At 46.8% G+C, this 23283-nt stretch overlaps 10 protein-coding genes and 2 non-coding genes across 12 annotated transcripts; 7 read left to right on the top strand and 5 right to left on the bottom strand.

The window, feature by feature from the left end:
• The first annotated feature begins 1819 nt into the window (after positions 1-1819).
• On the top strand, positions 1820-1893 carry F4812DRAFT_t104. The gene has a single exon. It is a non-coding gene; the product is annotated as a tRNA-Val (tRNA).
• Positions 1894-2412: 519 nt separating this feature from the next.
• F4812DRAFT_t102 lies at positions 2413-2483 on the bottom strand. The gene has a single exon. It is a non-coding gene; the product is annotated as a tRNA-Gly (tRNA).
• A 308-nt stretch (positions 2484-2791) lies between these two features.
• Positions 2792-4133, top strand: F4812DRAFT_434598 (uncharacterized protein). The gene is made up of 2 exons (XM_047934720.1): positions 2792-3495; positions 3562-4133. Exons 1-2 carry the CDS (start codon positions 3433-3435, stop codon positions 3895-3897), a joined length of 399 nt encoding a protein of 132 aa, XP_047788877.1. The 5' UTR covers positions 2792-3432; the 3' UTR covers positions 3898-4133.
• A 128-nt stretch (positions 4134-4261) lies between these two features.
• F4812DRAFT_83467 (SOH1-domain-containing protein) lies at positions 4262-5142 on the top strand. The gene is made up of 2 exons (XM_047939493.1): positions 4262-4506; positions 4606-5142. Exons 1-2 carry the CDS (start codon positions 4414-4416, stop codon positions 4873-4875), a joined length of 363 nt encoding a protein of 120 aa, XP_047788876.1. The 5' UTR covers positions 4262-4413; the 3' UTR covers positions 4876-5142.
• Positions 5143-5372: 230 nt separating this feature from the next.
• Positions 5373-5742, bottom strand: F4812DRAFT_460830 (uncharacterized protein; the record flags this gene model as incomplete). The annotated part of the gene is made up of 2 exons (XM_047937758.1): positions 5373-5408; positions 5488-5742. 2 exons carry the CDS (start codon positions 5740-5742, stop codon positions 5373-5375), a joined length of 291 nt encoding a protein of 96 aa, XP_047788875.1.
• A 624-nt stretch (positions 5743-6366) lies between these two features.
• Positions 6367-8132, top strand: F4812DRAFT_434590 (uncharacterized protein). The gene is made up of 3 exons (XM_047934719.1): positions 6367-6716; positions 6847-7018; positions 7125-8132. Exons 1-3 carry the CDS (start codon positions 6693-6695, stop codon positions 7622-7624), a joined length of 696 nt encoding a protein of 231 aa, XP_047788874.1. The 5' UTR covers positions 6367-6692; the 3' UTR covers positions 7625-8132.
• A 38-nt stretch (positions 8133-8170) lies between these two features.
• F4812DRAFT_465791 (uncharacterized protein) lies at positions 8171-10756 on the bottom strand (the record flags this gene model as incomplete). The annotated part of the gene is made up of 7 exons (XM_047938487.1): positions 8171-8494; positions 8560-8772; positions 8826-9062; positions 9113-9156; positions 9203-10075; positions 10129-10259; positions 10311-10756. The coding sequence occupies 7 exons, from the start codon at positions 10754-10756 to the stop codon at positions 8273-8275; spliced, it is 2166 nt and encodes a 721-aa protein (XP_047788873.1). The 3' UTR covers positions 8171-8272.
• Positions 10757-13967: 3211 nt separating this feature from the next.
• F4812DRAFT_434588 (acetyl-CoA synthetase-like protein) lies at positions 13968-16417 on the top strand. The gene is made up of 6 exons (XM_047934718.1): positions 13968-14305; positions 14369-14604; positions 14685-15050; positions 15104-15361; positions 15415-15912; positions 15971-16417. The coding sequence occupies exons 1-6, from the start codon at positions 14263-14265 to the stop codon at positions 16301-16303; spliced, it is 1734 nt and encodes a 577-aa protein (XP_047788872.1). The 5' UTR covers positions 13968-14262; the 3' UTR covers positions 16304-16417.
• F4812DRAFT_434586 (uncharacterized protein) lies at positions 16418-17153 on the bottom strand. The gene is made up of 4 exons (XM_047934717.1): positions 16894-17153; positions 16783-16823; positions 16640-16708; positions 16418-16584 (listed from the first exon to the last, which is right to left on the bottom strand). The coding sequence occupies exons 1-4, from the start codon at positions 17027-17029 to the stop codon at positions 16486-16488; spliced, it is 345 nt and encodes a 114-aa protein (XP_047788871.1). The 5' UTR covers positions 17030-17153; the 3' UTR covers positions 16418-16485.
• Positions 17154-17595: 442 nt separating this feature from the next.
• F4812DRAFT_434584 (glucocorticoid receptor-like (DNA-binding domain)) lies at positions 17596-18678 on the top strand. The gene is made up of 3 exons (XM_047934716.1): positions 17596-17826; positions 17924-18095; positions 18153-18678. The coding sequence occupies exons 1-3, from the start codon at positions 17720-17722 to the stop codon at positions 18213-18215; spliced, it is 342 nt and encodes a 113-aa protein (XP_047788870.1). The 5' UTR covers positions 17596-17719; the 3' UTR covers positions 18216-18678.
• Positions 18679-18688: 10 nt separating this feature from the next.
• F4812DRAFT_83339 (Arb2 domain-containing protein) lies at positions 18689-20848 on the top strand. The gene is made up of 4 exons (XM_047939491.1): positions 18689-19024; positions 19119-19234; positions 19313-19989; positions 20112-20848. The coding sequence occupies exons 1-4, from the start codon at positions 18957-18959 to the stop codon at positions 20589-20591; spliced, it is 1341 nt and encodes a 446-aa protein (XP_047788869.1). The 5' UTR covers positions 18689-18956; the 3' UTR covers positions 20592-20848.
• F4812DRAFT_83374 (uncharacterized protein) lies at positions 20705-23161 on the bottom strand. Its single transcript, XM_047939492.1, has one exon. The coding sequence runs from the start codon at positions 22867-22869 to the stop codon at positions 21106-21108; it is 1764 nt and encodes a 587-aa protein (XP_047788868.1). The 5' UTR covers positions 22870-23161; the 3' UTR covers positions 20705-21105.
• Between the last annotated feature and the right edge of the window lie 122 nt (positions 23162-23283).

The following is a 23283-nucleotide window of genomic DNA, read 5'->3' as shown; positions in this document are numbered from 1 at the left end:
TGTACATACACGAGTTAGGAGGTGAGTATGGGTACCTAATATAGCATGTATACGTACGTTCGTTATACGAAGAACTAGGTGGGCAACGAACTTGAGTTGCCTAGCTCGCCCATGTAGTATAGATAGATGAGTATACGGGCAGAAAACATGAAACTCAGAAAGAGTGTTTCTCGTTCAACTAATTGTAGATAAAACATGGTAGTTTAATGACTTTCGCTTCGACGCTGGTAGAGCTGAAATTACGGTGCGAAACTCACATATACGCCCTCGTAGATATTCAAGATAGGAAGACAGCTAGAGACATTCATTGAAGGTGTCCAGCTTAGCTTGCCATCATCTACCTATGCCCATATCTAACCTCCAAGAGGGTGGAATGAAGTCGATCCCGATGCCCCTGGTATGTAGGGCATGTGTGTCTTAATTATATCAAGCCCAGTAGTGGACTCATACACAGCTCTCGTTTCTCCACCACGGGCACATTGGCCACGTACCATGGGTACCTAGGTTAACTACTGTAGATTTTGAATATAGAAGGAGGTAAATAGGGGCTGTTATGATGTGAACAAAGATGATGGATATCAGAGGATATGAGGGAGTCAAACTCGAAATAATATATCATAAGTTGGTGATAGATAATTAGAGAGATTATCCTCGATGTCGATTTCTTAGCTGTCACCTCTCTTGGCTAGAGAGATTTGAGGCTTATTAGGTACCTAGGTACCTAAGCCTTGAATGTTCAAGATATTTACACGTAGTAAGTAGTCTTGCCAACTGGTAGGGCTACCCACGTATTCCCCAACACCAGTTCAATAAGTACCAGAAACACATTTTATCATAATTACCTAGGTACCTACGAAATTCCACCCCCGCTGGTGAATGAGTCCTTTCGTGGTTTGTGATAGGATTACATAAGAGGTTGGGTATAATAGGGTTGGTGATAGATGGAGTTGGCGTTTCTCCCAAAACGCTGGGATATAGGTTGTAACAACACCACGTTCTATCACGTACGACCATAGGATGCAGAAAACTCGGGATCCCGTCCGCTCTCCCTTAGATAAGCTGCATACCGCCGGATTAGTAGTTGGGTCGGTGACGACCAGCGAATCCCCGGTGTTGTACGTTTTATTTTTGCCTTTTTCCGTTTTTTTTTTTCAGTTTTTTTTTTTAACCCTTTGATTTTGGAGTTCTTTCCTCTTCTATCACTCGTGATCTATTAGAGGTCTTCATAGGTAGATTTGTACTCTCAAGTACTTCGTATTCATCTTATAGAAGTGTTGTTGTTAAGGTTGACGAGGCTCGAGAGACCTCGTATCGCCTGAGGCTAAAGAGGAGTTGCCCCCCTTTTGATGGTCAATGTCACGATGGAATCTCGCTCAGCTTCGAGTATGGCCATTTCCACTTTTTTAATCAAACAAGTACAAGAAATGTATCTTTCTCATTGAAATAGGACTTCTATTATTTAATCATGCTTGATCTACCCTTCACATTCACTATAAAAATATCGAGATCCAAGTCTCTAGGTAGGAGGTAAAGCAGGCTTGTAGCTTTACGAGTAAATACATTCTATATAACAGAAATAAAATTTAATTTTACCATACAATACGTATATAATGTTGGACTACTCTCAGATAGTTATAACCTTTATAAGTTAGGCACATACTCGCTTGGAGTGGGAACAGACGATTCGTGATGGAGTCGCCCTAATCCAGACCTGTGATAGTAGCCCCTGGTCTAGCCCTAACCTTTTGTATATAGACACTAGTAACAAACCACAAACCATCACGTGATGGAGACAATCGAGTTCTTCCATCATCCATCTGGTCGGATGGTGTAGTTGGTTATCACGTCAGTCTAACACACTGAAGGTCCCCAGTTCGAGCCTGGGTTCGATCAATCTTTTTGCCTTTTCTTGGACCATGTGGTATACTAATCTGCTAGGTGTTGCACGTAGTAGACTAGACGTATAAGCTGCTGTTCGTTCTGTAAATATTTGAGCATACTTTTTCATGGTCGGCTGTTTTGCATCTTGCCTCCCCTAACTACTAATGTTTCTATCATCATCACCATCGTACAGCCAAACAGCCACAGCGGTCAACTTCCTTTACCCTTAAAGCACAGACTCTTAAGTTACTTCCATGCCCTCTCTCTCATCTCGACTGAAGAAGCCAACCGACTGGGGGAACCACTCCCTGCTGGTATATGACGAGAGTCAAAAGATGTAATAGTGGCCATTACCTACGGACTTGTTGTTCTTACCATAGCCACTAGTTAGTAAAAAAAGGCACACTTTGAAATTGTGAAAAGTCTCTAGCGTCTGTTAATTTGGATTGACTGGCTGAATTTTATAGTTGGATAGATCATGGCGGGATTAATCAAAAAAAAAATATTGAACGAAATAACTCGAAAAAGAAATGCATCAGCCGCGAATCGAACGCGGGGCCCATCGATGGCAACGATGGATTTTACCACTAAACCACTGATGCTGTCATTGAATGGCTTCCTTGGTGATAGTTCCGTCTGAAATTGTCCATTATATTCCTCAGTGCTTGTGGACCCTTTTTTGATTGGGTTTGCTGAACCCTAACCCTTACCTACTACCTAACTAATAATAGTGCTACCCTGATTTACACTATACCCTAGGTACACTAGGGTATGACGGGTTGGTGCGGGGCATCTCTGCTTTGAGTTTGGGCGACGGTACGGGATCCGCAAGGGCAGATGAGATAACCTTTATCCCCAGGTTACCAAGGTAGTTTACATGAGACGTGACTATATTGAGAAACAGCGAATGGTGAGTCGTGACCAAGGTTGACTTAGCTGATTGGGGCTCGAGGTTTGCTATGCATTTACTCCAATCCGACAAAGAAAAGATCTTCGATGGGACTCTGATGTCTTTATGCTAGGAATAAAAGATCGCCATGGTCTCATGTTTTTGACTCGGTTTAGTTACCCATTACAGTGCAATACAGTAAACCTCGTGTCTACGTCATGCTGTGACCCTGATCAAAGTTTAGGAGATACGTAGATTGTCGTCTCTGAAATGGGAAGAATCTAACTACGATAAAAGTACCAGGTAGGTAGTAGCTTAACCCCCACATCCGAATGTACCATCATCACATTGGTTGGAGTTTTCTATTGGCACCGTATGTTCTACAGAGAAGCCCTGATGTTTAGGAACAGGGAAGCTTTCCTCTCCACGCCTTGATGAGCTGGTCGGTCATGCTTTAGCAGGTCCTCGTTTGACATGGGATCCCGTCCCTAGGGTAGCTAGGGAGGCGATATCATCTGTTGTTAAATGGAACGTCTGTCCATCCCTTTTCTTGATTGCGAACTTACTTCCCTTTGCCATCATTAGCCTCTGGGACTATCGTGATCATTGGAAGTTCGTTAGCTATTACCGAAAGGATCATTGCAATAACAGACGCAAGTAAGATGAAGCTGGCTCCGATATTGACAGCAGCGGTAACGATACTCGTTACACAAATTGAGTACACTGTAAGCAATTTATTTTGGCTTCACGCACACTCAATAGTCTCAACAAGCTGATATGAGGAGGATTAGAGCGCGAGCTTGAACGCCCGCCAGGTATCTCTTACGTCGACGGATACACCAGAACTGACGCCCACCCCGTCCGTAACGTCTACAGACTCTGTAACGTCTACAGATTCCGTGTCATCTACGGGATCGACCTCTTCAGAACCGAAAATATCGTCGAGCCCGTTCGCGAGCCTCTCGTCGGTGGGGACGGAGACGCTTACCGGTATAAGAACTTCGGTGCCTATCGGCAGCTCTCAGATCGAGTCTCTGACCACGTCGTCACCGAATGGAGCCGCTACGCCCGTCAATTTTGGAGCTGGCGTATTGGCCGGGTTAATCGGTGCAGCAGTCGCGCTATAAGCTACCGCTGATAGTCAACAGAGTGTGTTTGTCTTGTATGATGTACGGTTTACGGTTTACGATGGGGGATAGTAATTTTAGCTAGAAGTCGAACAGGAATATTTATAAATGTCTATTTATGAATACCTACCTATTCATTGGGTAACTATAGGTAACCAAGGAGTTGGATGAATTGTGCTTCTTCATAAAAGTTAGGTAGATAAATGTATTTCATAATGAATAATGAATGCGACAAATCTAACATCTTTCTTACATGTGACGGTCTCTGATTGCATATGCAGGCTTAGTCATCTCAATCCCACTGCAATTCCCCCATATAATCTTTACCTTAGGTAGGTAGGTACCTGGTATGTACCTCCCATCTCTCCACGGATCGCGAACCAACTTCTACGAAGCCGATCCCCATCAAACTATACCACATTTATTGTCGCTGGCATTGCTCCTCTTTCTTAAAAATTCCTGTTTTGTCTACGTACGCTGCTATTTCTAAAACCATAAGCCTGAGATAGACTCATAATGGACGTCGAAATGCAGCAATCGCCGCCTCCTCTCCCGGCGGACAACGAGCCGAAATACGGCGGATTCAGTCGCTTCGAGATCGAGCTTGAGGTACGCATTCATTCTTTGGCTGCATCCACCATTATTATCCGGCAGGTATATTACAAGTATACCATTACATTAGGTACTGACAGGAGATGCTCTATCTAGTTCGTACAATCCCTCGCGAATCCCTTCTACCTGAACCATCTCGCGTCCCAGAAACTCCTCAACGAACCCGCCTTTGTCGCATATCTCAGCTACCTGCGATACTGGACCCGCCCGCCCTATCTCAAATACCTCATCTACCCGGGCCCGACCTTGAAGCACCTCGAGCTGCTCCAGGAAGAGCGCTTCAGACAAGAAATCATCAGTCCCGAGCTGGTGCACGCGCTGGCTGCAGAAGGAGCGAAAGCTGCCGTCGACTGGCACAAGGAATGATTGCGCGCCCGTGTTTCCTCCAAAACATCGTTGTAATACGTGGTTACATTCCAGGCTCCTTGGATCATAATTATATCCTTCTACTAATTTTCAGAACGAGTCGTACTACTTCCTTTTTTTAGCCCACGGAAGAATCGCAGTTGGGATATGCGAATGCATTTATACATATGGGCTAGTCGCATTATATCGATGGATCATACGCGTAAAACTTGACCCGACTTCGTATCAGGAAAGGACCTATTCAGGAAAGAATAGCATTACGCAGAAGCAGGAGTGGAAGCAAATTAGGTATCATTCCGGGACGAACGACTCGACACTAGGCGATCTACATTATAAAAAAAAAAAACCAAAAACCCCCCAAAAAAACTCAAGAACATGAACTCCCGGACCATTCGTAACGCCATCCTTCTCGAGCCTTTTAAACGCCAGCCAAGATTCATCGACAGAAGTTTTCCTCCTCCCTATCACGCATACATACAAACATACATACGTAGCGTCTAGTTTTCTCTCCATCGGTGGCCGCACGTCATGCACTTACGTCTTCGTTAGCATCTCACCAGACCAATAATTGGGTGGCCAAAAAAAGAAGGGATAAGAAGAAGAAACACTCACCTTGAAGAAACTGGTCATGGGCTCGTCGGCGCTGCGGATCTGGATCTGGTAGAAAGCGGCCTCCTTGCCGTTGCAGGAGGAGTTGTTGCACTGGACGGGGGTCTTGTCGGCGTTATCCCAGGCGCCGGCGCCGCCGAAGACGTCCTCGCGCTCCTTGCGCTTGAAGTACCGCCGCGAGTACATGTTCTCCTCGATCAGGTGCTGGTACGGACACGTGCGGCACTCGAGCCGGTTGCGTCCGGCCTCTGCCGACATGGACACCGTCAGGATGTTTGCGCACTGCGGGCAGACTTTGAGGGGGGGGGGGGGGGGGAGAGATCGAGTTAGTTATGACCATATCCATAGTTGGTATACAGGGCTGGGCTAGGCTAGGCTGGATACGGCAAACTCACAGAGTAACATTGTGAAATAATAAAAGCCGTTACTTGATACTTGTTTTCGCTTTTTTTATATAAAGTGAAATTTTCAGGTACCTGATATTTCTTGGCTTAGATTTTGACGATCTATATAGAGTAAGTGAATGAGTGAGTGAGTGGGTGAGTGGGTGAATGACTTGAGAAAGTTAGATGGATTTCTAAATTTTGGTGGAGCTCAGGCAAGATGCGAAATGGAAATGGAAATAGAAATAGAAATGGGACCTTGCAGATAGGCAATGTACCTCTGTACTTGTATTGGTTTATGGGGCATTGGTGGAACCTTTGGACCTGAGCATCCCGCCGGAACAGCGCTTAAACCATTCTTCCGAACCAACCCCGCGGTTCCATCAGGTCCATGGAATCTAGTGAATTGATTTAGGTAAGGTTAGTGGGCTGTGGTGGGGTTTTCGGCCAAAGGAGTTGGAAACGTCACAGCCTCCTTTTACGGCCACTTACCTTTTAGGTACCTCTACTTAGGTACCTTCTGTTAGTAGGTCTCTTATAGAAACAACAACAACAGCAACGCTTGGTTGGGCTTCTCCTGGACGCCTACGCATGTAATTGGGCTTAGCTATTTCTTCCTAACTCGATCTATCAAAAAAGAATACCGGACCGGATCTTATTATTTATCGATTATTAAATACTCTCGTCCAGAGCATACCTAAGAATAATACGTGCTTTTCCGCCAACACCGTTTTTCCCTTCCTTTCCCTCCCTCCGCTCCCGGGGCTCCATTTACAATATAGACCGCATAGAGGAATAAACAACCCCGGTCAGAGCAGTCCAAACATGGCGGACGATCACGAACACGAGGTTAGACACTTAGAAATAAAAAATGAAATGAAATGAAAGCTCCACAGTCCAGAGCTCTTTTACTTATAGAAAGAGACAGAGAGAGAAAGAAAGAAAGAAAACTAACTAACTGCGACGACGAGGAATACAGGGCGCCTCCGTTAAGGAGCAGCTGATCGAGGCCTGCCGGAGGAACAACGTCGACCTCCTTCACGAGATCATCGCGAACTGCAAGTCGGACGAGGAGATCTCCAACCTCCTCAACAACACCACGACCGTCATGGGCAACCACCTCTACCACGAGGCCGCCCTGCAGGGGAACTGTATGTTGCCTTTTATACACCGTTTGCTTCGGACCTGAGAGTTTTCCAATAGGTACCTGAGGTACCTGGTATATACCTGACCTAGGTAACTAACACCCCCTCGCAGACGAAATCATCGACACCCTCCTCGACCAGCCGGACTTCGAATGCGACCCCGTCAACCGCGTCGAAGGGGACACGCCGCTGCACAGCGCCATCCGCTGGATCAACAGCGAGCCCCCGGCCCAGCGGGACTTCGGCAACGCCCTCGTGCGCATGATGCTCGAGGCCGGCTCCTCCACCCGCGTCCGCAACAAGGCCAAGCTCACCCCCTACCAGCTCGTCGACCCTTCCAACCCCGGCCTCCGCGACCTCATCCAGAAGCACGAGTACGCCGAGCTCAACGCCGGCGACTTCGTCGATTCCGCCCCTCCCGCTCCCTCCTCCAAAAACAAGAGTAATAATAATAATAATAATAATAATAACAAGAAAGCCCCCGCCGCTAGTTCCTTTGTTGATGTCAGACGGGACGATAGTGATGATGACGACGACGATGCCGAGTTCTCTGGTAGTGATGACGAGGAGCGTGCTGAATGGGAACGTAGGCGCAAGGCTAAAGGCCGGTAGAAAAGGAGAAAAGAATGGAGAATGGAGGAGAGACAAAGGTACCAAAAATATTGAGAGTAGGGAGTAGGGAGGAGAGAAGAGGAAAGAGACATAGCGCCATGTATAGACACATCTCGACACCTTGGCTTGCTCCAGTCCGTCGAGTACACCACGGGTATTGCTCATATAACAATGCCCATATAATGCAAGGTATGCAATCATGCATTAAAACACAAGCCTTCGTCATTTTCCTATGCTAGTGATATTACCTATAGCTATGTCTGTCCTAGTTATGGACGAATAAATTGCATCGCATGGCGTAATGTTCATAAACGCCCACCAAGCAAACACCGTAAATCGTTAGTCTTTGCCATCACTAACTGGCCATCTTCCAAATATCGTAAGCTCAACCTCATAACCTTGATCTCATAACTTGACCTCATAAGCTCAACCTTGTGAGCTCGACCTCGTATACATCCCATGATCCTTCTATATACTTGAAATATTAGGTAACTTCGAACAGCTAGACATTATCGGCGATAGTAGTTAAAGCTCTGCCAGCAATTCCCCACGACAGGTCGTACGAGAGACAGGAGTATAAATCATACGCATGTGCTATCATCCCCAAAATTTTTGCTGCCTTCAGCTGATGTCGAATTTTGAGTAGACTCAACCACTACCTAGAATGGTTTTGACATCGGCAGCCACTTCTCCAGTAGCACTGGATTTGAAGCAGTCTTCTTTGCCGTCATATTTAATCTGGGCCCATTGGTCAGGAACCTTTCCGGTAACAACAGATAGTGCGCGTTGTTCTGGATCAGGGATGGTCTCTGGTCGGATGTGTCGACATGTGAGGGCAAACCGGTGTTTTCCTTGGGGTTCAACAGCATGCTATCCGAGAAAAGAAAGGTAAGCTTATGGGCTAGAAAGGTAAAGGAAACACGGCAGGTACGTACAAGATATAATTTCTGTATTTGTTCTCCGTGCATGATCAACATGTCGCCATGCTTCAGCGTGAAGGACAAGAGTGGTTTTCTCTTTTTCTTCTCCAAGTCGTTGTTGTCCCCAATAGTCTTGCCTTTCTTTGGGGAAAACTTCATGACTGAAGGAGAACCAAGGGAGAGTGATGCCACATTTGGACCAAGTTCTTTCTCACCATCGTCATGGGCCTAAAGCGTGTATTAGTATTGTCACGGAGAGATTAAACCGAAGAATTACATACGCTGATTTTTGAGTTCTCAAAATATCCAAGCACGAGCTGCTCATTGTACTGGTCGAATTCGCTAGGTATGGCATTTTCGAAGACCTGGATATTTTCGTCCCGGATAAGGTTGATGGACGTTTCAACAGCTTCTTTTCCCCCCCAGGTAAGTCGAAGAAGAGTCTCTAATATAGCGGACGGCGCATCTTGGAAACTAGTTGTAGTTTTTACAACCACTCCAAACTTGTACGGAGCACCCTACAAGACTGTTAGTTGGAGTATTTATTTGAATAACGTTAGACACTCACGAAATTTCCGGAGAAGTGAGATGTCAACTCCTCCACTCGACAGCCTGTAGCAATTAGTATCAGTCTAGACAGGGTATTATGCCCACTTACCTGGATTTTTTGCTGGTCTTCTCTCTAGCTTCAGGTCCTCTTGTTGTAGCTGCATATATAGGTCGTTAATGCCACCTTTTCTTGAAATAGCAGCTTCGGTGGGCCTAATACGAGTGATAGTCCCGATACAAGTCTCGTCCTCATTTGGGAGGAAAAAAGTCGTGAACTCCTGTCCTCCTACAATCTTCTCGAAGACAGCAATGCACCCGTGGACGTGATCTGAACCCTTTGTCTTGCTGCGGTCGATTTGTTGGTTCTCGGACAGCATATTGTCTATCGGGGCCTGCTTCATGGGGACTGCATACTCAAAATCGCAGTTTACATTCTCGCAGAACCAGCCACTCCACTTGATTCTCCTGCTGCAACATCGGCACTTGGGACAAACAATTCCTTGTTTATACTCCTTTTCGCTTCCAATGTTGTTATGGTCCATGGAGGGCAAAGGAGGAACAAGTTCTTCCTTGAACTCAGGGCCAGTATAAGCAGTCCTCTCTCGTAAGAAAGCGTCGCTGTACTCGAGCTCGTCAACGTCCCAGTATGTTGAAAGCTCAAAGTACTTCAGGCACTGGCTGTTAAGACAAGTCCAACCTTGCTTGAAAATCCCCTTGCTTGGGCTTTGACAAGTTGTGCAAGTTTGTGATTTGCAAGTGTATTCACCAATCTCAAATTCACCTGCTTCGTAAGCACTGACGCCTTTTGGAGCCCACCAAGACTTTTTGCTCAAGTGAATCTTTTCCAATCGGACCATCCACACTGTCACTAGCTGTCCTTTGTCGCCCTTATTTCTCTCCTGCCAGATGTCTGTGACATGGAAATAATCTAAAACATTGTAATAATGCTGCAGTTCGACAGAGATATTCCTGTTTCCGGCCCCTAGACCTTTATTAGGATCTTTTAGCACCGGCGATATTCATTGAAAAACCTACCTAGAATCACGACGATGGGACTCTTTTCTGCCAGACCTTTTTTCAAGGACTTGATATTTTTACCATAGTTTCCTTGATCTTCTGTTCTAACCATCTTCTTGGTAACTGGATCTAAGTCTCTGCCACCACCACTTTTTTTCCAAGTTAGTTTATCTCTTTTATAGTGAATAATAACAACTTACACCGAAGTGACTATGATTTGGCTTTTAGCTTGATCACGTATGCCCACGATGCTGTCTGTGAGCATACCCTTAGGGATCAAGTCCGTTGTATGCAAGCTGCCTTGATGAGAATTGAAATATGCCACTGCATTATTCAAGGCCGCTCTTTTGTCAGACCAAACCTCAGGTTCGCCACAAGGCTCTAGCTTGTCTGTATGAACACCGGCGACGGTCTTAGCTCTCTTTGTGCTGCCAGTTATTGCTTCGTCCTTGGCCAATTTGCTTCGGGGCACTTGGCTGGGCTCCTCATACTTGCGCTTAGTGGAACACTCAATTGTGCTGTCAACTGTGTGTGGGGTATCGGCGACAGACACATGGTTTGTGTCAGGTGAAACATCGCCGGCAGGTGTGTCACCGGTAGTCAATTGCATAGCTTCCGCTACACTATTGTTAAAGGGTGCAGCCATCCTTTTAAGGCGGTATAATAGACAACCAAGACCAGGTATACTAAATGCTTCTAATACCTTATAGGCCTATAGAAAGCTCTAGTTATGAGCCTTGAGGGCTGAGTATACTGGAGAAGATCTATTAGAGTTCATTCACAATATGATATATGGGATGGATAGTGATATGACAATAATAGTAAGAAGATAGGCTTCGGTATAAAGTGTTCAGAATGGTCGATATGGATAGTGTTGGTGAACAAGAGTGTTATAGCTCATCAGGACGGTATTATTGCTCAGAGCCAAGAGAAAGCTCTTGAATCAAGGCATATGAATTTGGGAGGCTTAATAGGATACAGGGTATAGGGTATAAAGTAGAAGGCATATGGTAGAAGGCATATGGTACAGGGTATAATGTAAATGTATTTGATGTTGAAGGATCTATGTATGGTGTTGTAGGTGTAGCAAGTGGGACGTTGAGCAGTAAGGAGCGCGATAAGGGGGAGAGGGGTGGGGTGTAAAACGTGCTTGCCCCCTGAACGCGACAAACGCGTCACTGGGAACTGAATGTAGCAGTAGCGATGCTTTTCGCTACTGCTTTCTTTGCTAGGGGAATAGGAAGACACATTCACAAACCCGCATCTTGGCTGGGAAAGAAGCTGCGAATGGGGACATGATAGTGAAAATAGTAGAACCATGAGAAGAGATATATTAAATAGGTAAGGACTTACGAAGTTCTCTTGTGAGATAAATGTCACGAACCCTTCTTCAAATATTGTATACCGCTTGGATGGAAGCGCTGTCAGGCCTGGATAATGTAGGTCCCGTACAGGAGGTATTGGTAAGTAGGGGTGGTGAAGATGGTCAAGAGGTGTTCTATGATGCCAGGTATGATGATATTTCTGGATTGATAGTGGTAAAGGTAATGTGTAAAAGAAAACTGCCAACTTCTTGATGTGAAAGCTGAGGAGATGGGTCGCGCAGGGAGTTTATATATTGTCGCGCGCGGTCGGGGGATGTTCAGAGAATCAGAGAATCAGAGAAGATCAAGATCAGGCGGCAAGTCACTGGGGTTTGGGATGAATTTGCACAGGAGTAGGATAGAATGGTATCATGAGAATGAATGATTTGCACGTGGGGATGATTGGTAGGTTAGATAGTTAGGAGTCTAGGCTGACTTCTAACACGCGATTCAAAACGGGGAGAAGATGGAGGAAGATTGGATTGAATTTTGATCAGGTTTTGGTTGAAGGAAATGAATGTGGGTGGATGTTTGTGTTTGTGATTAGAGAAGTAGACCCCGTCTGGGAAAGGTCAGGGAAAGGTCAGGGGGGAGGGCTACACGTAGGGCAGCGACGTCCTGTTGCAGGCAGGAACGTATTACACTCCAGTCCTATCCGAACCCACCCGCCGTGCAGGTTAGGTAGGTACGCCATATAAAACTATCTGGGAAGGTATATAAGTGACTAACTGCATTTTGAAACCGCTAAGTGCTAATTCTTCGGATGGGGAAGAGCTTAATTTTGTCATTGGACGTTGATTCTGTGTATGAACCTAGCCCCTGACACATTGAATTTTATTACGTATGGGATGTACCTATTGTGTCTTAGGTATATATATAAAATCAAAATAGAACTGGGTTAGGTAGGAGTGAGAGTAAATGTGTATTCAATCAGTAGCCATGTAGCACAACCATGCACCAGGTCAATATGATGCTGTGACTCAGGGGTCATGTTTTAGTAACCTGCCGCACTATTGTAGCCATTTGAACATGACTGAGCGTGTACTAGAAGTCTTTTATATATGTCCATATGGTCAAGCTGAGCCTATGAGATGGCCCTGAGCTCTTAGATACATGATTGTAGTTTTCACAAACCCCTTATCTTGGAACATGATCATGCTAAATCAAGACACAAAAATACATGATTGGTCCAATCAATATGTCACTTAAGGGGGAATGGCAAGCTGATTCCTTTTCTAGACAATAGGCACCCAGGGCATGATTGATGTACCAAATATTTACCTACTGAGAAGGAAAATCAGCTGCAAGAACTGATCTAAGTTCTTGATTCCCACATGTTTGCTTGCAGCTTGAGATTGTGACTTTGTTTGGCTGTTTCCATATCATTCTCTACCTGTTTTGATATTGAAGCTTATTAGTAACAGTTGACCTTAGATCACAAGACCACATGTGGGTGTCTAAGGTCTTCACTAGGAATCTAGGTAAATGGTCCTAGAGGTCATACTGCTCCTGTGATCTATGGTGAATCTAGTTATTGTGGCTTTTGCATACAATTTTTGTGGTATTATTGTGAGTGTCGCGACGCGTGAAATCCTGTGTTTATGTACCTACATATAACTAGGCAACTATGGAAGCTAAATGTTATCAAATCTAAACAATGCTAAATCTCAGTCTTATCCAAAACTCCTTTACAGAGGGGATAGGGTTAGATGAAATATGATCAGAAAACTGATGATATTTCAGTAGGTTATGTAGCTAAATTTCCTCTAATTCAGGTAGGTATATAGGCCATAGGTATCTCTACAGTGGTTTGAAAAACTCGATATAAATATTATGAATTATTAAAACAGGTGGAAGCCCTATTATTGAAACCGGAGTGACCCCAGCTATTTACAATACAGGTTATTCAGCCTTACACAGCAAGAAAGGAGGTTCAAGTCATAGCCTTTGAATAGGGGCGACGTTGAAGAGCGAGATGGGGCGTTTGTGGCTCATGCTTCCCAACATAATAATTATCGTGGCTGTGAGATATGTCCCGAAGGGCTGGAACATGACCATTTTATTGGTTCCTTTAGGTATTAGTATGCAAACGCCAAGAAATGGAGTTTAGCTACCCCGGGTATCTACTTCTCAACCGACAGACTCCGAGGTCCTATATCGGGTATATCCGCATAAGCTCAACAGGCTGCTCACACGTTGACAAGTATTAAAACAAAATAATGAGAGATTATATATTCGATACGATAGAGAGAGAGAGAGAGTAAAGAAGACTTAATAAAAAATTGCCAAGAAACCGGTCAAATATTCAGATACCTAACTTGCTGCCATAGTGGACGGCGTTCGTGGGGTACCTACCAAATCTACCTAGGTACTATGTAGGTACATGATGTGTCTAACTGTAACTCTAACCCCGGCTTATCTGGCCGAGACTTCTCTATGGTAGTCGGGGAAAACTAATTTGGGATCACGCGGGGGTTTTGTTAGAGAGGGATACTCCCCCCGGACTCCCTAGGGAATATTGAGCTTAGCTCAACGGGAATAAATAACCCATACCTATAAAGGTCAATCCTTTGGCATTTGAAGTTACATTAGATGTTGGCCGAGGCCATCTACCTCTCATTTCTTTCTAAAGCCAGCTTCTCTTTGTAACATTTACGAATTGGCATCTCTTTGTCTCAGAAAAACTAGTAAATCAGCACGCTTCCGCTTAATCTTGCGAGCTGTAGTCAATCTGTTCGACACGTGGGAAACGTGCGGTGTAAGAATCATAACGTGTAATCGTAACAAGATGGTGTTTACCCCACCGGCTTGGGTGCCTCAGCTACCCTTTGGTATGTAACTTAGCTTCGTCGTATCTATCACAAGAGGATATCCGTACTCACGAGATCTTTTAGACCCGCCAGACTCAATTCCGATTCACGAGTTCTGGAGCAGTGAGAAGTATGGAAGACAACCACTCGCGAGGTCGCGAAACCCATACACCTGCGGGATTACGGGGAAGACATACACAGCCGCCGAGATGACCGAGCGCTACGAGCTCCTAGCTCGGTCACTGGCGAAGCGTATGGGCTGGAGACCGAACGAGGAGACGCCTTGGGATAAGGTGGTCGGCGTCTTCTCTTTCAACTCGGTAGGTAGTTCATTTATTCTTTAAGATGGTAGCGATAGTGAAAATGATGGGGATATGGGGGACGCTGACCGACATTTCAGATTGACTACATGATGTCCACCTTCGCGGTACATCGCCTGTCGGGCATCGTAACACCAGCCAATGCCATGTACTCGGCAGCTGAGCTTGAACATCAGCTCAAATCAGCCGGCGTCAAAGCTTTGATTACGTGCATTCCGCTACTAGACACTACGTTGAAAGCGACGAGAGCATGCGGCATTCCGGATGATAAAGTATTCATTATGCAAATACCCGGAGAATTTAAGCCGGTTCCTTTCAAGAGCCTTAACAGTCTCATCGATGAAGGTCGGACTTTAGCGGAGTTGGAGCCGCTGGCCTGGGCGAAAGGGCAAGGTGCCCGACAAGTTGCCTATCTGTGCTATTCTAGTGGCACTTCAGGTCTCCCTGTTAGTTTATTTGCCCCACTGTCAAAGGACTGCTCACTAATTCCCGAGGGTAGAAAGCCGTGATGATTGCGCATCGAAATGTAATTGCAAATATGATGCAGATCCGATGGCACGAAGATCCAGGTAGAAGAGCCAAAGGCGTCGAAACTCAAGTCCAACTCGGCCTTTTACCGCTAAGTCATATCTACGGTCTGGTTGTAGTTTCACAAGGCGGAACATATCGGGGAGACGCCGTAATCGTCTTACCGAAGTTTGAGCTGAAGACTCTACTGGAAATTATCCAAAGATACAAGATCAACTTCATGCATATTGTACGCATCGTGTGTATTTGGTCGAGAGGATGAATACTAACTACGTTACATAGGTACCTCCGATAGTCATCCAAATGTTACGGAACCTAGAGCTATGCGCCAAGTATGACTTGTCCAGCGTCCGAATGGTGTACACAGGGGCCGCACCGCTTGGCGCCGAAACACATGAAGACATGATAAAGGCTTTCCCATTTTTGAATGTCGGCCAGGGCTATGGCATGACGGAAACGAGTACGGTTATCACGAGCACTGGCGAGAATGATGTGATGATTGGTACATCGGGATGCCTAGCACCTGCTTGTCGAGCTAAACTGATAGGCGAAGATGGCAAGGAGATCACGGAATATGAAAAGCCTGGCGAACTCTGGGTCCAGTCGCCCTCGGTTACATTGGGCTACTTGAACAACGAGAAGGCGACCTCTGAGGCTTACGTGTGGGATGATGACGGCCGCTGGATGCGGACGGGAGACGTGGCGGTTGTGCGAAAGTCGCCGGCTGGATACGAGCACATCGCGGTGGTGGATCGCTTGAAGGAGTTGATCAAGGTCAAGGTGAGTTCCTACTGTTACATTTTCTAGCTTTTGCAATTATTAAGAAGTATCGTCGTAGGGTCATCAAGTTGCACCGGCGGAGCTTGAGGCTCATCTCCTCAGCCACCCGAGTGTTAACGATTGCGCGGTTATCCCGGTACCGGATGAAGGATCCGGGGAAGTGCCGAAGGCTTTCGTCGTTAAATCCGCCTCAGTAGCCTCGAAGCCGGACGAAGAAGTCGCACGGGAAATCGGCAAGTGGGTTGAGGAGCACAAGGCCAGGTATAAGTGGCTGAAGGGTGGGATTGAATTTATCGATGCGATACCCAAGAGCCCGAGCGGAAAGATATTAAGAAGATTCTTAAGAGATAGGGAAAAGGAGACGAGAAGAGCCACTGGAGCGAAGCTGTGAGAACTGCTTGATGGTAATAGATGTGGGCTCTCATTGTAGGTAGGCGTTGTTGTCAGACTGTACACTTTCACCGATAGATTTATACGCGGAACAATTTATAGCTTTTTAGACCATTTATTAGTTTGCTAGGGCATCTCCGAACGTATTCAAAGACTATAATACAATAAAAGTGATATCGTGGCTTATTTCTTCCCCTTCTGCTTTAAATATTCCTCCTCTTCTGCCTGTAGATCGGCATCGATCTTGGCGCCTTTCGAAGGTTCGTTACCATGTAACTTGGCCTGCAATTAGAATTAGTAGGAGGGCTCTGCGACGGTATAATTTATGTTGACCTACAGGTAATGTAGGGTCTTGCTTGTGGGCCTTGGTCTCTGGGTCTTGAGGTTCTTCACGGTTTAACTTGCGCTGCGGGCCATTAGCTCTGTGTTCCAGTACGACAAGTAGAATCGGATTATGGAGGGGGTATATACATTACATACCTCTTCATTAGCCAGGCGGTTGGCAATGGATCGCTCGTCCTCTGTGAGAGTTGTTAGACAAGTGTTTTCAGAATGAAGTTTTTCCGTAACTTGGAGGTAGGTAAATCATACTGGAATCGTTAGGTTGATGCGAGTTTTTTACGCCCTCTTCATATCGGGGACGGCCTGGAACTTCCGAGTTCTTTAGATTCCTCTGGTCGCCGTTCTCGTAGACGGAGTTTTGGCCGACGTTAGAGTAACCAGACATGTTTGGTGATGTGTAGTATGTGATATTAAGTTAGATAGTTATAGTTATATGAGAAGAGACCTCGAATCGTTTGATGAAATATCTTTGCAAGACTTCGTGGTATTGATTGTGTATGGAACTATGTACTCTGTAGGAAAATACGAGATCTAGCAGCGCGGATTGAGCTTTTATAACAGTCTTTCCCACGCCACGCGCCTTGCTTTGCTATCATTGCCTACGTCATTAGATGCGAGATCATCTTATTGATATCAACCACATGAGAATATCTCCTAGGATGACATGTAATACCTACTATGTAGTAGTATACACAGTGGTTGGTATGTAGATCGACGTCATAGAAGACCCATAGGTATTGTTGACGTGACGGGCGTCCTTTAAATACAACCGTATGGATCCATACCCCTGAATAAAGTGGGTCTTTACCCCCACTATCTTCCCTTACGTAAAAATGCACAAAATGCTTGGATGCCTGGATGCCTGGCGGGCCGGTACCAACTGGAGCCGTAAAATCAAATTATCGGGGTATTTTTTAGAGATTTGAAGGAAATCTGATTGGACAGTTACCACCCCGATTTGCGCCTCTGCAGAAACCAATGAGCAAATTGAATTAACGACTTCAAAACTTTGTGAGGTTTTCGAAACGGTTCCGCGATACGAAAGGACTAACTTTGCGCCACAAATACCGTCAAGATGTCGATGTTTCGGGCGAAGAAACTTGATATTGGCTGTTTCGTCAATATCAAGACGATCCGAGATCACTCTAAGAGGAAGGCCTTTGCTCAATTCGAGCCTGAGAGGTGCGCCAAACACCGAAATGAACCCGACGATCTATTTAGACTAGACATAAACGACAGCCAGCTAACTACCTAAGCTATTGCGCGATTGATTGAATAGACAAGCTCTGCGATATATCATTCGAAATACCACTCTCCCTCCTAGGGCTCGAGCCGAAGCCCAGCTGCAGCTGACCCAGATGCACTGCTACACCCGGCCGACACAGATTCGTGGACGATGTATATTAGGTGGTAAGGGAAGAGGTGTATTCCGCGACTTTAAGATGTCGAGAGTAAGCTATATACCGTTGTGAACAGGCGGCCTTCACAATTGCTGATGACTTTCGCAGTATAATTTCAGGATGCAAGCTCTAGCGGGAAACATTCCAGGCGTAAAGAAGGCCAGCTGGTAAGGCCGGATTAAAATTCAGACGAATAGACAGACAGCGGTCATGCTACGAGCATGATATGTACATTGATACTATTATGAGACTGCAGCTGGAGAAATGCTGTTCTCTTACAAGCTTACGGTTTCGAATTGCTTCTTGTATCGTGTGGTCGGGAGACACATAGGCAGATGATGGACCTGATGATGGGACCTGATGATTCGACACCATCCTCACCGGGGAACCATCTAAAAAAGGGTGTCTTTCTAATCAAACATGTATCCGGGTGCGGTATCTGGGCATGTAAGATTAGGTACTAGCCCCCTTGTTGTGAGGATTAGACCTTAGGTACCTAAGGTATGGAAAGGGGACGTAAATGGTGTATTGCCTAACATCTTAAAATGAGGTATGAGCATTGTATCTTCTAAGTTGTCCTAATAGTATGGAGTTAGCCCTGCGGCTTCCCTCGAATGCAAACGAATGCAAACGGTGCCTGCCAGAATACCTGCCTTACCAGTTACTGGGCACCTGACCTGGGCAGTTACCATATGTGATTGTACCTTGTAGCTACAACGTATCCTATGTAGCTGAGATACCTAGGTACCAGAGAAAAGGACCGATCAATCAAACATCACCGGATCAACCGAACATCTCCAAATCGGACAGGTCTTTCAATATCCTTAAACAAAACAGGGACTAGAAAGGCTGAATTGTATACTTATCAGCATATTCTCTCCCTTAGGCATCAACGACAATTAGGTTGTCACGATGTTTCGACGAAAATGGTCGGGTCTGCCAGCAGATCCTGACTTTCCTGTTGACCTAGAGAAGCTTGGGTGAGTGATACCCTTGTTTTTTTTGTTTTTTTTTTTCACCATGTTCTTCTTTTCCTTCCACCTAGGAGCGTACTAATTAGATCTCTCTCTTTAGTTACTTTATCAACGAAGATGACGAAGTCCGTGCCATCGATAACCCGGATAACTACTTCCACTTCTTCCTCAACCGCAGCCCTCGCTATAACGAGCGCCAGCGCTATGCCTTTTCTCGTAAGTATCTATCTTTGACCTATTAAACTTCTTTGATGCCTGTGAGCTAGACTTTAGCTAATGCGAACGTTAATCCAGAGGCTCTACAATATGTGATCTGGGAGCGTCTAGAGAAATTAGGTCTAGAGAAGGTGCTATTACCCTTGGGAACTTCCGATGCAAACAAGCCACATGTCCCCATCTTCGCCAGTAACGACATCCTTACAAAGTCGCGTGTTGTTGTTATCTTTGGCGAGACCACACAGGACCTAGGTGTGCTTGCGCATCGCGTTATCGGCGGCCAGGGTGGTGTCACTAAGGGTTCTATGGTATCTATTGTCTCTGCCCTCCAGAAGCAATCGTGCTCGACCACTCAACAAACCCCTCCGGGAATCATTCTTGCCAATATGGGTGAGTTAATTTGGTGGCCAGAGGGAAAGCGTACTCTCAGCCGCACTGCCTTTGCAGCTGCACCTATGCAAAGTGCCGTGCACTATAACAACGTAATCGAAAAGGAAAACATGGTTGAAAAGAATTCAACCGAGAGGATACACGTTGGTCACATCTTCCAGGAGGTGATCCCACATTTCCTCAAGGACGATGCCAAAATAGACATCATAGTGGTGGGTGACAGCACCGACTTTGTCCAAGAGTTCCTGGACTTACCCCCAATGTGGGATATCTGGAAGAAACGCATCAACTGCCTTGCAATTGCTGGTGGTTTATGTCCAGTTTTCTACTTGAAGAACGACGAATTTGTCGAGTTCTTGAAAAAGGTGAGCACATAGGTATTCAAAATACCCCTTGGCCTTATACTTTCTCCACCACTTAAGCCCCCTTCTTGTGATTATTTCAGACCTCAAATTTTATGAAACTAATTTACATATTTGACAAACAGAAAGCCCGAGCGTATGCACTCTCCGTTGAGCCAACTGGTATGGTCATTTCAGGTCCTGAAGGTAATCCGAGAACCTCGACTTTCACGCAGATGGGCTGTCCCATCTTCAGTAGTGGAGAGCCGAATTACACTGAGAAAGTACTTATTACCGGTTCCGAGATTATCCTTGGCTGGCTTGAGGAAGTGGCCATGACAAGTGAGGGCAAAGATTACACCAACCCTCACTTTCACGTTGAGTTTGCCGATCCCGTTTTTGATAACGACGAACCCGATTGGAGCCAATGGAAGAACGATGAACATGCTAGTCAGAAGGATGGGAACGTCGAGGCGCAGGCCAAACAGGACCATGAGGGAACGGGTAACCCAGAGGTTAATGAACCCAAACTTGTTCTACTCCAACATACAGGCCAGCATACAGACGATACCGAGCAGAGCAAAAAGGAGAACGTAAAGATTGGACAGAATAAGAATAAGAATTAGTCGGCATCATTGCTTCTTTCTAGCATCGACGACTAACGAGGTTCTCAACGACGGGATGAATGAATGAGTGAACGAATATATTCTTCAAGGGTTGGTACATGAATTGTGGCTGTATTCTACTAGGTGAATATCCCTCTCCTTAGGTATATGATCATAGGTACCTTAGGTAGGTACCTAAGATATTAAGTTAAAGGGATATGGTAATTGACATATCACCAGTCTCTTCTGTTCCGCCAAAGGTGGAATCGGAAGCACAAATGAGGCTAATGTACACAAAATCCACCTTAGTCAAAGATTCTACCATCGTGCTCTTAACCCTAATGTGTCTAATGAAATAGGCCAGGCAAGGCGTAGATTGCATTGCATGCTTTTTATGATGGCATATACATCATTAACCTTAGGTACCTAGGTAGACAAGTACCCCCGAGGATTCCTTTTTTTTTTTAACCATTTCGTACCTTACATATTGTAACAACATACACCTTTATGTACCTATAGGCATATATCACATCCATCATGCCCAGAACAAAGACCCGAACCCAGCTTTAGGCGCGTCAGCCTCCTCCAGTAGATCCTGTACCCTCTTCGTCCTTTCTTTCACTACGTTCTCCTCCGCAGTCCATCGTCCTCCAGCTGCTGCTGCTGCTGCTGCTTCGGCGTTCCCATCTCCCCACAGACCCGCTAACCAACCGCCGCCGCTTGCTTTCGTCGCCAACTCCCCGTTCTTGTTGTTACTGTTGTTATTATTTTTCAGCGAAGCCTCCCTCTCGCGCTCCTCCCGCGCCAGCCGCGACACCATGGCCTGCCAGTTCTCCAGGCCCGTCACCAGACACTCCTTACACGTCTTCTTGGCGTCCCCGCGAACGTCGCCCGTATGCGTCAGCTTGTGCAGCTGCTCCTCGGCTAGGTCGACGGCTTCGCGGGTCCAGGCTAGGCCGTCCTCGCGACTCTTATTAGAGCCGGAAGAGGAAGAGGTGGAAGAGGTGGTGGTGGCAAAAATGATCTCCCCGATATACAGGTTCAGACCGGCTTCCTCGCACAGCTCCTTCGCGTCCCGCACCGGGGGGGACGTCCCGTCGTCCGGCGGCGGCGGGTACGCGGGGGGCGAGAGAAGGCGGGATGCGGCGCCGGCGATGTTGCTCGGGGACCAGGGGGACGAGGTCGGGACGTCGTCGTCCAGGTCGACGTACGTGTGTTTCCGTTGGGAAGACTCGGGACGCGGTAGGGATCGGCGCGCGCGCAGGACGGAGATGAGTATGGGCAGGGCGGCGGAGATGTCGCCCGTGCGCGCCTTGTGGGTGGCGAGGGCGGTGAGGGTGTTGAGGATGTTGGCGGAGGGGGCGCGCGAGAGGTCCTGCAGGACGAAGGACTTGGGGTCGTACGGAGGGGGCTCGGTACCCGTGGCGAGCTCGAGGGCCCGCTCGTACGTCTGCTCGGCGGCGTCGTGGAGCCCCTTGAAGTCCAGCCACGAGGCGTACTCTAACGCCGCGTCAAGCTTCTGCTTGGGCGTGAGGCCTCGGGTCGCTAGGATTTTCTTGTAGAAGGTGTCGGGGGTTTCGAAGGCGCGATCGCAGTCCTGTTCGCGAGGCGCGCTTGGCGAGCCCGGGGAGATGGGCTTCGGGTTCGGGTTCGACGGTCCTATGACTTGGTCGGCTGGAAAGACTAGGTGTCGCGTGTTATCTACGACCTGGTCATCCAGATGCTCGGCTGTCTTGGCACACAGCATTAAAGCCTCGTAATAGCCCCTCCTCCACGGCTCGCTTTTCGACGTTACATCGTATGCGTATGCGCCGCCGTCTTCGGTTTTCCTAAGCCCGGCGCCTTCGGTCTTCTCGTCTTCCAACCTCTCGACCACGCTTTTGGCATAGTTGCCCGTCAGCACCCAGTCGGGCTCTGGCAAGTCGGACCGGTCGGGGGCCCACTTCGCGAGCCTGAACTGCAGGCGGGTGATGAACCCCCAGTCGTGCGGCGACGGGTATTTCCTCTCGAGCCACTCCTGCTGTATGGCCCAGTAGCCGGCGATGGAGAAGCCGGCGATGGCCCAGATGTAGAGGGTATACTTGACGCCGAGGAAGACCTCATAGGCTAGCCATCGCTTTCGCTCGGTGGTGAGGTATCGGAACTGATGGTTCCTTGCTAGCGGTACCGATAGGAACGGAATCTGAGGTCGACCCCGGGACGCGAGGTTTGTATTTCTGGTGAATCGGCGGGTCGTGGGAGGGAATTTGGAGACGCGGAGAGCGAGGAGACGGCAGATTAGAGTGGGTGACGGCTGCATCGTGCTGATGATAATTGATTCCAAAGACAGCCGGGCGCAACGCAACGGCTCTCTTTTCTCTTTCGTTCTTCTACTCGGTCAAAGTATTAAAGAGTCCTCAGCTCTTCAACATCGAAGCGCATGTTCGTAGGCGTACATCATGTGGGGTCCTTGAGGTTGTCATAGATGATGCTATTATTATTATTATGGTGAATGTTTGAATGGTGAAGGGTTGATATTGTTGGAGGCTCTTATCGCGAACTTCAAATTCTAAATCTAAGCTTAGGATACTAAGATATGTATTACATAAGCCCCCTCCTTTTTGGGGAATTTGACCAAGTCATGATTGGCCAATGCAAAACCCCTGCTCAAGAGAAGGAGAAGTTCGCGTACGCGAGGGCGACGCAGGTACTATGTACCCTAGGTAGTACGTGC

The sequence above is a fragment of the Daldinia caldariorum genome (genome assembly GCF_022478825.1).
Source record: "Daldinia caldariorum strain CBS 122874 unplaced genomic scaffold F4812scaffold_12, whole genome shotgun sequence".
Lineage (NCBI taxonomy): Eukaryota > Fungi > Ascomycota > Sordariomycetes > Xylariales > Hypoxylaceae > Daldinia > Daldinia caldariorum.
Note: the sequence above shows the minus strand (reverse complement) of the source record. Positions and strands in the feature narration are given on the sequence as shown.